The 12,766-nt window shown below is 48.4% G+C and overlaps 1 protein-coding gene across 1 annotated transcript; it reads left to right on the top strand.

Annotated features, from left to right (window-relative positions):
- Window positions 1–9,383: 9,383 nt before the first annotated feature.
- Window positions 9,384–12,532, top strand: LOC134453030 (beta-2 adrenergic receptor-like). Its single transcript, XM_063203783.1, has 2 exons — window positions 9,384–9,742; window positions 10,289–12,532. The coding sequence occupies exon 2, from the start codon at window positions 10,293–10,295 to the stop codon at window positions 11,640–11,642; it is 1,350 nt and encodes a 449-aa protein (XP_063059853.1). The 5' UTR covers window positions 9,384–9,742; window positions 10,289–10,292; the 3' UTR covers window positions 11,643–12,532.
- Window positions 12,533–12,766: the final 234 nt, after the last annotated feature.

The following is a 12,766-nucleotide window of genomic DNA, read 5'->3' as shown; positions in this document are numbered from 1 at the left end:
CTCTCTTGTAGATCATTTGTTGTCTTTTTTATATTAAATGTTGTTCCAGCACGCTGGATGTTGACTGGTGACTGCATCCTCTTAGTCTTCATCTATCATGTCCTCTCTTGCTGTGCCCCCCCCTCTCTCTCGCTCTCCCCTTTTCTCTCCTCATCTCTCTTCTCATTTGTTCTCTCTTTCCCTCTCACTGTCCTCTTTATTTCTCTATTCTAGCCTTGTTGTTTAGATGAATACCAAAGCCATGGTACAATAAGGAAGTACTGTAGCTATTAGGGGAAGTGACATGATGGCGTTTCACGTTATGCTACAGTGACTACTCTGCAGATTATTGACTTTTATTGAACCGGTTACAGTAGCATCATTAGGAGTTAGGCGAAAATTAGCAGCATCAGAGTGATACAAAATATTCTCCTTGTTGTATCAAATCGTCGTTCTACATTTTGACAAAAAGAGAAGGACTTTCTTTGTTATAAATGAATTAGTTAATCAATTTCACTAGTTAATTGGAAAAAGTGTCGCAAGAACTGCAAAAAGACCTTTTGCCAGAAATGCAAGCGGCAAAGGCAGACATCTCTGAGAGCTTCAGATGTGTACAGGAGTAGTCTAACGACTTGCCTATCGCTGGAGCCGAAAAATGTGGAAAACGCCTTGAGGTGGTTATCAGTGAGTTCTGCCTCGGTGGTTATGGTTAATGCATGCAAATACCGCACACTAATCACTTGGGCCTACTGTGATAAGCATACTGTGGTGATGAGGCCAGCGGCGAGTGTGTGCGTGCGTACGTGTGTGTGTGTGTGTGTGTGTGTGTGTGTGTGTGTGTGTGTGTGTGTGTGTGTGTGTGTGTGTGTGTGTGACATGAGTGTGTGTATGTATGCGTGTGTGTGTGTGTGTGTGTGTGTGTGTGTGTGTGTGTGTGTGTGTGTGTGTGTGTGTGTGTGTGTGTGTGTGTGTGTGTGTGTGTGTGTGTGTGTGTGTGTGTGCGTGACATTAAGCTTTGATCCTACTTTGTTAGGCCACAAGCACCTGTGGTCTGTCGAAATGGGCTACTTCATTGAGATGAAGAACTCTAAATGCTAACCCCTTGCTGCGCTGCAGTGCGTTGCAATGGGTTGGTCTGTTCAGCTCGATGGTAGGTCATATTGACTGACACAAGACACAACCCCAATGCAAATAGGCTGCTGTTACTATGGTACCAAGACAGTGATACAACAGCTACAACGTCTATGAGAAAACAGTGATAGCACAAGAGAAAACAATGCAACTGAACACACAGTAAAAGCACACTGCTAGGCTACAGGCACAGGTCCAAATAGACCCTCATACCAGGCTCTGATATTTTGCTGCAGTTACTGCGACAGGAAAGTAGTTGCACAATGGAGACATTCACAGGACATACACAACACAGGCCTACTGTAATCTACACGACAACAGTGATAGTGCACAACAGATAATAAAATTGAACACACAGTCAGAACGAGTCACTTGCAGAGGAAGGATGTGGTCAGACATGGGGTAGGTGTGTGTGCATGCGTGCGTACGTGCGTGCGTGTGCGTGTGTGTATGTATGCGTGTGTGTGTGTGTGTGTGTGTGTGTGTGTGTGTGTGTGTGTGTGTGTGTGTGTGTGTGTGTGTGTGTGTGTGTGTGTGTGCTCGCGTGCATGTGGTGAGGTGGGTTGGGTTGATGCAAGCACATTTTAGGAGCGTATATAGGCCAGAGGAACTGTGTCTTGAAAGAGGTAAAATTTGTGGTCTGCACTATCACGGAACATAGCATGAACGTGTCGTTCTCAAGCAAGGGTGGAGTTGACTTAGATCTACAGTATCAACATAGACATGGGAAGTGACATGAAGTCATTTTGGGTAGGGTACGCACATCCACAAAAACACGTGTTGCAGGTGCCAGACAAAAAAGTCAGACAGTTGAAAAAGGTAGGTCTGCACACTGCCGATAAGCTCCAAAAATAAACGTTATTATTTAAAAAGCAACGTTTTGATCACCCTGGATCTTCATCAGGCATGCCAGATGAAGATCCAGGGTGATCAAAACGTTGCTGTCAGGGTATAAATACACAACACATTACAGCACAAACTGAAATTCTCCTTTTATACAGTTTATACATTTAACCAGTTAAGAGACGGCGTTATACATATGCTTTTTTACCAGAATGGCAAAGACCAAGTCTTAGTGCATTACCAAAGGCCCTTTGTTATGTCATAGTAGTGTAGTTAAAGGGACACTGTGTGAGATTTTTAGTTGTTTATTTCCAGAATTCATGCTGCCCATTCACTAATGTTACCTTTTCCATGAATACTTACCAGCACCATCAAATTCTAAGTATTCATTATGACTGGAAAAATTGCACTTTTCATACATGAAAAGGGGATCTTCTCCATGGTCCGCCATTTTGAATTTTCCAGAAATAGCCATTTTTAGCTGCAAAAATGACTGAACTTGGGCCATACTAGAAAATATTCGTAAACATTCATGAAAAGATCAAATCTGGCAATAGGCAGCCCAGTTTCAATGAGCAGCATAGTTGCAGTACCTTTTTTGGCCCTTTCTTGCACAGTGTACCTTTAACTATTCAATGCCTATTACCACTGGTGGAAAAGCATGCGCTATGTGGCTACACAGTCTCTACAATCAACTGTCCGTGGATGTGGCTAGGCACTGAAGGATGGTGTGTGGGTATGGTGTCATGCTCAGGGTAGATGAATGCTGATTAGTTGTTCCCTTCGCCCACATGGTGGTGATGGAAATCGAACCTTTTCGAAGCTGTGAGTTCAACCATGCTTGACCCTGATGCCACCCTTGCCATGGTTATTTCATTTCACCCACCTCCAGAAAAAGGATAAATAAACGCTCAGGATGCTTGAATCCTCATCACAGCCACAATGGCTTGGAATTAATTGACTATGCATGAAATGGTCCATGCAGGGAAGCAGATGGGGGGAGAGCAAAGGAGTCAGTTGTCTCAGGCCCAGGGACAGAGTGGGCCCAGAATTGCGTCCCAATTACATTGTACGGCCCTTTCAGATGATGTTGTCCTGGGCCTGGTCAATGCTGTTAGCAGCCCTGGGTACATGCACCAATAAGGCTTACTGGTCAGTTGCAGCTTACGCAACTGCTCATTTCCATTGCATTACTTATACTTCAACTAAAATTGTTCAAAGACCTTGAAAGAAAAGGTCTCTTCAGCATAACACGTTTTTGTTCATTTCTATAAGATTGCATACCTTACCCTCATGATTTATCGGGATCACTATTATTAGGAGTTGTGCTCCATTCAGGGCCGTCAACAGGGGGGATAAAGGGGTATGTTGTCCCGGGCCCAAGGAGATAGGCGGCCCAGAATTGGATCCCTATTACATTGTACATATTGAGTAGGGAGCCCTTTCAGGCGACTTTGTCCTGGGCCCAGTGAAAGCTGTCAGCGCCCCTGGATCCATTGACCATAAAAAACTGTTTTTATGATTTTACCATTCGAGACATTTATAGCACTCGACTGAAGGCCTTTGGGTTTTTAAAAAAGGAAGAGCACATAAAAGAGGAATGAGGATGAAACTGTGAATGACTACATTAGCAATAAAAAAAAAGAAGCCAGAAACGACTTGTAGATGAAAAGCGTCCCGCACGTCATTTCCATTTCTTGAGTGCCGAAGACTTATCTTCCTGATTGGTGCTGCCGTGCACTGGCTTGGCTTTTATCTTTGATTAACCTAAGTGCCTCGCTGACATTTTCATTACTTCACGACTTGTGCAGATGTGCTATCTTTTCCTGTTTTTGACAAAACGAGGGACGGATCAGGTGGGAACGGCAGACGCCGCTTCAGACAGTGACAGAGGATAGGGGGTTGGGGGGGAGTCCAGAGTGGGTGGCTGGGTGGGTTTGTGTGTAGATGGGGTTGGTTGTGGGTAGGGCTGCTGACAGCTTTGGTCGGGCCCGGGACAAAGTCATGTAAAAGGCCCAGCACACCCAATACATACACTGTAATGAGGACCCAATTCTGGGCCCCCTCTCTCCCTGGACCAGAGACAACTGAGCCCTTTGTCCCCCCAGGTCGGCTTCCCTGGTTGTGGGCCATGGTTCTGTAGTATGGCGAATAGGCATTGTGTATTCAGCAGACTATAGGGTGGGGTGGGGTATGGGGCGATCTTTGTCACGGGGGCGGCTATTTCCCTTTCTGATAATACCGCTTTGAGGCCTTTCACAATGGCACAAAGGTAATTAACCGCGCCAAGGGCTCTCAAGGTATACAAGCTTTAAATAGACAACAGTAGGGGCACCACCGGACTGGCTTGACATGCTGATACTAATTTCTCACTAGGGACATGTCTTTGTCGACAGGCCGCTTCTTTCATCACAAGCAACAACGTTGAACTGAGATGAGGTTACACTTTTGTGAGTGCAACAAAAGATACTTCACGTATATGATGTATGGCTTTGCACTGTCTGCATGGATTATCTTCCAGTTTAAAAGCTATGCATCCCGCACTTAAGTTATGAATCTGAACAGTTCTAGACAATTACAATTTTTATGTTGTATAATTTGCAGCATGTAGCCTAAAATACTGTACTTGTAATGGGACAGAGTTAATCAGACTACCAGACTATCAGATCATTCCAAGCTTTAGCTTACAGGCCATAGTGCTGTTCAGTAGCCAATGTGACAAATAAATACTCCACTACTCTACTAATCTGTAACGTAGAGTTAAAGCTTGAGTAAGGAATGCACAGTCATTACACGTTGATCCATGTCATGCCGAATACATACCAAAAAAGGATCATAAAACATAAAAAAGTGTTGCCTGGAAAGATTAAAAAAACGTTAATTCCTCCAGTGGGAATTAGCCGGAATTTGCTCATCAGAGTTTCAGGTGCTGCCGGGCAACAGGTCCGCTGTGTGCGTGTCTGTGTAAACACGACGCGGCGGCACAGGAACAAGTGTGCTGCACCGGCTTCACTTCCACAGGAAGATGCGGCAGACCGGTGACACGACAGCGTGATAGTGCTTAGATGGAATCTGGGCTGCTGACAGCTTTGGCCCGGGCTCGGGACAAAGTCATCTCAAAGGGCCCCCCACTCAATACATACAATGTAATGAGGATCCGATTCTGCCGAATGCCCCCCCCCTCAAAATTTCCCTTGGCTCGAAACAATTCACTTTCTCGCCTCCTGCCGGCTTCCCTAGGGCCCTTGACAAAGTCATCTCAAAGGGGCCCCCACTCAATACATACAATGTAATGAGGATCCGATTCTGCCGAATGCCCCCCACCCAATATAATGAGGACCCAATTCTGCCCCCCCCCCTTTCCCTGGGCCCAGGACAGCTAACACTTTTGTTCCTCCCTGTAGGTTTTTCTGGCTTGAATGCCTGGATGTATCATGGGGTATAGTCCAAAGGGTAGAGCGATTCCAAGGGCCTGGCACTTACTCTACCCCCTTGAAGACTATTAATTTATTTTCATAATATTACCTCCTTACATCTGTAATTTTCTAGTGGTGCCAGAGATTTGACTGACAGCACTCTCCCCTTTGAGGGCCATCAATATTACATTTTAATGGTATTGCCTCGTTAAATCTGCAATATTTCATGGTGGTCCAAGATTTGTAGAGGACACCCCTGGCCCTGCTGCCCCTGCCATGGTACTGATGGACAGGCGGGTAGGGCTGGCAAGGCGGCCTGATGAGGAGAGGAGGCGGCTGCGTGGAGTGGGTAAGGGCAGCGGGGTGTTGAGGAGTATCCTGTGGAAACTCGCTGAGTGTCCCCGTTTCCTCTTTCCAGCGAAGCAGGCGGGCGGGCGGGCAAGCAGCCAGCCAGGGCAGCCGGCGCGGAGGGAGAGAGGGAAGGTAGGAGGGAGGGAGAGAGAGAGAGAGAGAGAGAGGGAGAGAGGGAGGGAGAGAGGGAGAGAGGGAGGGAGAAAGAGAGAGGGAGGAGGAAGAGAGGGAGAGAGGGAGGAGGGAGGGAGAGAGGGAGAGAGGGATGGAGGGAGGGAAAGAGGGAGGGGAGATAGAGAGAGAGAGAGAGGGAGAGAGAGAGGGAGAGAGGGAGGGAGAGAGGCAGAGAGGGAGAGAGAGAGGATGGAAGCCCTTTTGTGTCTGGCAGCCCCGATCGTGTGTCCCAGCCTTGGGGCACTCGGCGAGGAAGTGAGCCTGTCTTGTCTTGACCTTGTGGGAAGGGGAGGGAGTGAGTGAGTGAGTGAGCGACGGAGGGAAAGAGGGAGGGAGGGGTCTTTGGTATGTCCTCATCCCCCCCCCCTCTCTTCCTCCTCCAGCTCCTCGTCATCCTTGTGGGATTACGAGTTCCAGTGGTGCTGCTCAGATCTGAGTGGGTCTCAGGTTGCGGTCGGTCGGACACCTGGAAGCCGCTTCCGCGACTCGCCCACAGAGAGTCTGCTGAACCCGCTATCCTTCCCAGATTAGGATCGCTTCCTGTGGACTGTCTGCATGCATGCATCTGCCTGGGCTGGGCTGGACTGGGTCACACTGGATGAGACTATGTGTCCCCTCACCCCATTCACTGTCTGGCATCAATCTTTATTTGTGCAAAAGGCCCTAAACAGATTTTCTATTTACGTCTCTCACAAACAGACGCAGATATAAACGCATGCGTGCATGCATAGCGCCAACACACACACACACACACACAGCAGACACAGATAAAAACACACACATGCACGCACGCATGCATGCACGTGCAGCATTGTGCGCATACACACACACACACACGCACGCGCGCACGTACACACACACAAACAGCAGACACAGATAAACTCACACACATGCACTCACGCACGCACACGCGCGTGTGCACGCACGCACACGCACACGCACACACACACACACACACACACATACACACACACACACACACACACACACACACACACACACACACACACACACACACACACACACACACACACACACACACACACACACACACACACACACACACACACACACACACACACAAACACACTTTGTTGTGATGTCCCTTATCAAAAGCCGGGACGGGACAATCAGGTGCCAGCATCTGTGACAATATTTTGTCATGGACGGAATGACAACACTTATTATGCAAATGAGGGTTGGTTATGCATTGCCAAAAATATGGACGATAAGGCCATTTGCATATACTGTAGGCTTTGACACTGATAGGACAAAATAGGAGCACAGCCAAAAAACAATTAGCTGTCCATATGCAAGTGGGACAGGAAAAAATCTGGAATGGAAATGGGTTACTTCCATGTTTATCAGTCGGTCAGAAGGTCATTCACAACAAAGTTCACCCACACCCTGATCCAAAGTGTTTTTGTTTTTTTTTCAGAGCAGAAAATCCTATTTTGCCATTTCATGCATTGCAGAGTTTTACTCTGTCTCTCCAAACACAGCTGTGAGCAAATCCTCCAACCGTGCCTTCTGAGGTAAGTGTGCCTGCATACCTCACCATAGCACGGTTATTTTCATGTTTTAAATCAAAGCAATTGGAGAGGTATTTTATATTTATTTGTCTGCCTCGCTCTACGTTTCCCTAGTAGCAGCGGCCGGGTCGTCAGCAAATTCTTGTGTGAGGTTGCAGTCTGCAGCCGCGTGTCTGCATACTATTGACTGGATCGGCGATGATGTGGGATCGGCTGAGTGGTTTCGGTTAATGATTACAATGCTCCCCTGCTGGACCTCATCCTGCTACTCTGGAGGTGTTTCACCTCCGGGCCAGTTGTGGCCGGGGTTGCTTGGTTTCTCCACTAAATTGGCTGTTTCCCGAGAGAAATGTCTGTCGCTTCTGGTGGTGAATATTGTATTTTTTTTGGAGGTGGTAGTGCTGCTGCTGCTACTGCTGGTGGACGGGGTGGTGCCCAGGCAGAGGGGGTTGGGGGCAGAATTGGGTCCCATTTACATTGTAGGTTGTTGGGGGGGCTTTCAGACCATGTTTGTCTCTTCTGGAGGTGTTTCATGTCGGGCAGTGTGCTGGTAGTGCTGCTGCCGCTGATGTTGGGGGCGGTGGGTCACTGGGTCTATTCACTCAATGATCTGTCTCCTGAGATACATTTCTGTGTCTTCTGGAGGTGTTTCACCTAAGGGGCTATGTGTTTCTGGATGGTCCGGTGGCGGGAGTGTTAACGGTGGTGTGGGTCACTGAGTCTTCACTCAATGTTTCCAGAGAGAATTTTCTGTGTCTCCCTGGAGGTGTTTCACCTAAGGGGGTATGTGTTGGTGGAGGGGGTGAGACGGGGGATGTAGGTGTTGGAAGGTCACTCAGTCTCCTCACTCAATGGTCTGCTTCCTGAGAGAAATTTCTGCGCCGCTCTCCAAGCGAAGTGGTAAACATGGATGCTACAGATGATAAACTGTGTGCACAGGACCTGAAAGGAGTCGGGAGACAAATGATCATCCCGAGTCATTACTCTCTCTCTCTCTCTCTCTCTCTCTCTCTCTCTCTCTCTCTCTCTCTCTCTCTCTCTCTGTCTCTCTCCTCTCTCTCTCTCTCTCTCTCTCTCTCTCTCTCTCTCTCTCTCTCTCTCTCTCTCTCTCTCTCTCTCTCTCTCTCTCTCTCTCTCTCTCTCCTAAAGAGGAGGTGTGACAAATTTCATTGCTGATAAATAGCTATTGATTCCTGCAGGCATCTAAGACAGAGCTTTGGAACAAAACAAAAAAATAGATAACAAGAATGGCCTAGAGTCCTTCAAAGGGTCTGTGAAGCTTGAATTTCTGAGTATTATGGTGGCAAGAGAAGACTCATGACTCGACTGAGAATAGTGGGACTGTTTTCTTCTCAACACATCAGTAGCCTAAATGACTTCCTCCTCCCTCTCTTGCCCCACCTTCTTCTGAAACATTCACTGCTGGAGAAATACCCAGTAGTCTGTGGATGTTTTGAATTGCTCATGCTCACATGTCCACCGTCATTAATAACCTCATAATTCAAGTTGAACTCGTACAGTAGCCTGAAGCATTACTACCAGATGCCAGTCTTATTTTTATAGTAATAATTAATAGAGACAGGCTGGGACAGATCTATAACAAAGTTGTTGAATTAAAACAAATTTGTTTTATTTATGTATATATATTTATGGCGATCATTTCAATGAATGGAATTTTCTTTGGAATATGTTTGGAACATTTTGTACACCTTTAGATGTCAATGTAGATACCAATACATTTCTGCTGTGATAATTTCCTTTAACGTCCTCCTCACAACTGTGAAGTAATATTACTAAGTCAGTGATAGAATCACATTGCTTGCCGGTAACGGAGGAAAAACATACATTTCAAAAAAGTACAGCAATCTAGTCTTGATGCCTATGTGACTGCTGATTGGCTGTCTGGTGTGTGATGTCACGGCTGGCTTCTATAAGGGTTCTGAGAAATAGACTGGGAGGCACATTTAGTCCAGGAGACCTCATGTGCTCAGGCGACAGGGCTCCTGTCAGTCTGTGACCAACCAGAGGACGGTTCACGCAGAGACAGAAAGAGGAATAGAGAGAGAGAGAGAGAGAGAGAGAGAGAGAGGGAGGGGAGAGAGAGAGAGAGAGAGAGATACAGAGAGAGAGTGTGTGTGTGTGTGAGAGAGAGAGAGAGAGAGAGAGAGAGAAAGAGAGGAAACAAGAATCTTTTTTTTGCGATATGAACACATGAGGGCAAAACACTTATGCAAGCTACCAGATATATCTTTGGACTTCTTTTTCAAACGACACGACATTTCATTCAGCGGATTATAAGGCTGCGTCCCTTTTCAAGTGAGTGTGATATTTCTTTACTGCTGTGACTTTTATCTAAGTTTCAAACGTGAAAAATGTCACCTATTTTTACAGTTGTCCTTATCAGTGACACATTCACAGAACACCTAACTATATGAGAATTCTCTGTTTGATCTTATCTGCACTGTACTTTCTGTGCGGCATGGCTTGGCATTTTTTAAGCTGTTAAACTGGTCGAGCTGCATGATTCTCGGTGTGTGTGTGTGTGTGTGTGTGTGTGTGTGTGTGTGTGTGTGTGTGTGTGTGTGTGTGTGTGTGTGTGTGTGTGTGTGTGTGTGTGTGTGTGTGTGTGTGTGTGTGTGTGTACGTGTGTGTGTGTGTACATGTGTGTGCACGTATCTATGTGTTTCTATGCATGTGTCTCTCTAAATGTGTGTATATGTGAGTCTGAGTGTGTGTGTGTGTGTGCATGTGTGCATGTCCGTGCAGCGCAGTGGTAAGGCTTGATCAGGGCTTGGGCGGCTTGGTTTCGGTATGCTAGCGCTGACATCTGTCTGTGTTTATGGTTGACACCTGCTCCCTCAGGCCAATGGGGAGCGTAAGCCCCACGGCACTGGCAGAGAACGTGTCGGTGGGGACCAACTCCTCGTGGGCGGACATCATCATCGGAGCGGGCACCACCACCACCACAGCAGCAGCAGCGGCGGCGGAGGATGTGGGCACAGTGGCGTCGGGCACAGCAGGTGGGGAGCGCAGCGAGGCGGAGGTGGTCCTGCTGGGCATCCTGATGGGCATCTTGGTGCTGGGCATCGTGTTCGGCAACGTGCTGGTGATCACGGCCATCGTGCGCTTCCAGCGCCTGCAGACGGTCACCAACTACTTCATCACCTCGCTGGCGTGCGCCGACCTGGTGATGGGCATGCTGGTGGTGCCGTTCGGCGCCATCTACATCCTGCTGCGCAGCTGGCACTTCGGCAGCTTCCTGTGCCTGTTCTGGACGGCGGCCGACGTGCTGTCGGTGACGGCCAGCATCGAGACGCTGTGCGTGATCGCGCTGGACCGCTACGTGGCCATCACCTCGCCGCTGCGCTACCCGTCGCTGCTGACGCGCCGGCGCGCCTGCGTGGTGGTGCTGAGCGTCTGGCTGGTGGCGGCCCTCATCTCCTTCCTGCCCATCCACATGGGCTGGTGGCGCTCGGACGACGCCGAGTCGCGCAGCTGCAACAACGACACCTACTGCTGCGAGTTCCATACCAACACGGCCTACGCCGTCTCCTCCTCCATCATCTCCTTCTACATCCCGCTGGTGGTCATGGTCTTCGTCTACGCCCGCGTCTTCCAGGAGGCGCGCAAGCAGCTGCAGAAGATCAACCGCAGCGAGGGACGCTTCCACCTGCAGCAGCTGCAGCTGCAGCAGCAGCAGAGCACGCGCTCGGCCGCCGGCCGCTCCTCCGCCGGGGACGTCCGGGGGGGCGCCAAGCGCACCCGCTTCTACCTGAAGGAGCACAAGGCGGTCAAGACGCTGGGCATCATCATGGGCACCTTCACGCTCTGCTGGCTGCCCTTTTTCGTGCTGAACGTGGTGTCGGCCATCTGGGACTTGGGCGACATCGGCCTGACGTTTCGGATACTCAACTGGATCGGCTACGCAAACTCGGGCCTGAACCCCCTCATCTACTGCCGCAGTCCCGAGTTCCGGAGCGCCTTCAAGGAGATCCTGTGCCTGGGCAGCCGGGCGCTGCTGGGCAGGGACAGGAAAGCCAACGGATTATCGCAGTCCTACGCCTCGGGCCAGAGCTGGCAGCACGGCGGCAGCCAGAGGACCGTGGGCAGCCAGAGGAGGACCTCGGAGGACGAGTTTGGTACCGTGGAACTTGGCACGGACACGCTCACCGCAACCTATGACAGTCAGATGGAAAGTAGTGCGGTGAAGACGTGACTGCGTATACCCTTACGCACCACTAACTCTTGGGATAATCCTGTGGATATGTATTTGGTCTTTCACTTCTTTTTGGGGGGTCTTGAGTGTCTTGAGGGATGAGGGGATAAAAAATGACCTCACTGACAAACTGGTAAGTGGAAAAAATATGGGTGGTAGATTATATTATGTAACGCATGTTTTTCCTGGATGGGAACCTTATGCTGCTGAAGTGTTTCGAATTCTACCAGTTTACAGCTAGACATGTGTCATTCGCTGAAGTGCGTCTTTTTACGGCTCTCCCCAGCAACGAAGGTACTTATTATTGCACATACTGAACATTACTGAATGTCTGTCACAAATTCATTGTCATGAATGCGCATCGACCGCAACAAAGTGATCACCATGCCTATTCTACCTACCTCTGCCTACCTCATAAAAGTTATGTGGGTTTTTTTTTGCATTTTGAATCTCCTTTTTTTCATTTGCTTGTTTTATTATATCAATTTGAAGTTACATTCAAGTTACACTAATGTATTCAAAAGATGGGAGAAAGAAAAAAAAAACGAGAGATAGAGAAAGAGATAGTGTAGGCATGAGATGCAGTATGACATGAAAGGAGAAAGACATGAAAAGGCATGAAAAAGGAGGAAGGTGTTACTGTACTGACCACCTGGCCGATTATGGTGAAGAACACTCTACTAGTAGACATTCCAGAGGGATGTATGGCTCTTTGTCTTAAGGCAAGTGGGGCCCCCCTCGACAATGATGTAGGTCTCTGGAGTAAAAGAGGTGAAATCTTAGACTGACAAGAGACAACAGGTGCATTATAATGCCCCTTGTTCTGTCACCCAGCTGCACTTATTTGAACTTGTACTTCTTCTTCTGACACAACAACAACGAAAGAAAAAGAGAAGCTCTTTTTTTGGTGTTTTTTGACTTCCTGCGAGAAAGCCTTTTTGCACTTCAGCTCTCTCTTGCCTCTCCTGCCATTTCCTGTCAGACCTCCTCGGCCGAGGTTACTTAGCTACTTGGTTTGGTTTGGTGTGTCATGTGAGCCTGCACATAAACTAAAGATAGTAGCATTACCGGGATTGCAATCCCCGTCAAAGTAGGGGGTAGAGGGGGGGTGGGGGTGGGGGTGG

Source organism: Engraulis encrasicolus, chromosome 7 (genome assembly GCF_034702125.1).
Source record: "Engraulis encrasicolus isolate BLACKSEA-1 chromosome 7, IST_EnEncr_1.0, whole genome shotgun sequence".
In the NCBI taxonomy this organism is placed as follows: domain Eukaryota; kingdom Metazoa; phylum Chordata; class Actinopteri; order Clupeiformes; family Engraulidae; genus Engraulis; species Engraulis encrasicolus.
The sequence above is the reverse complement of the archived record's forward strand: the minus strand, read 5'-3'. Positions and strand labels throughout refer to the sequence as shown.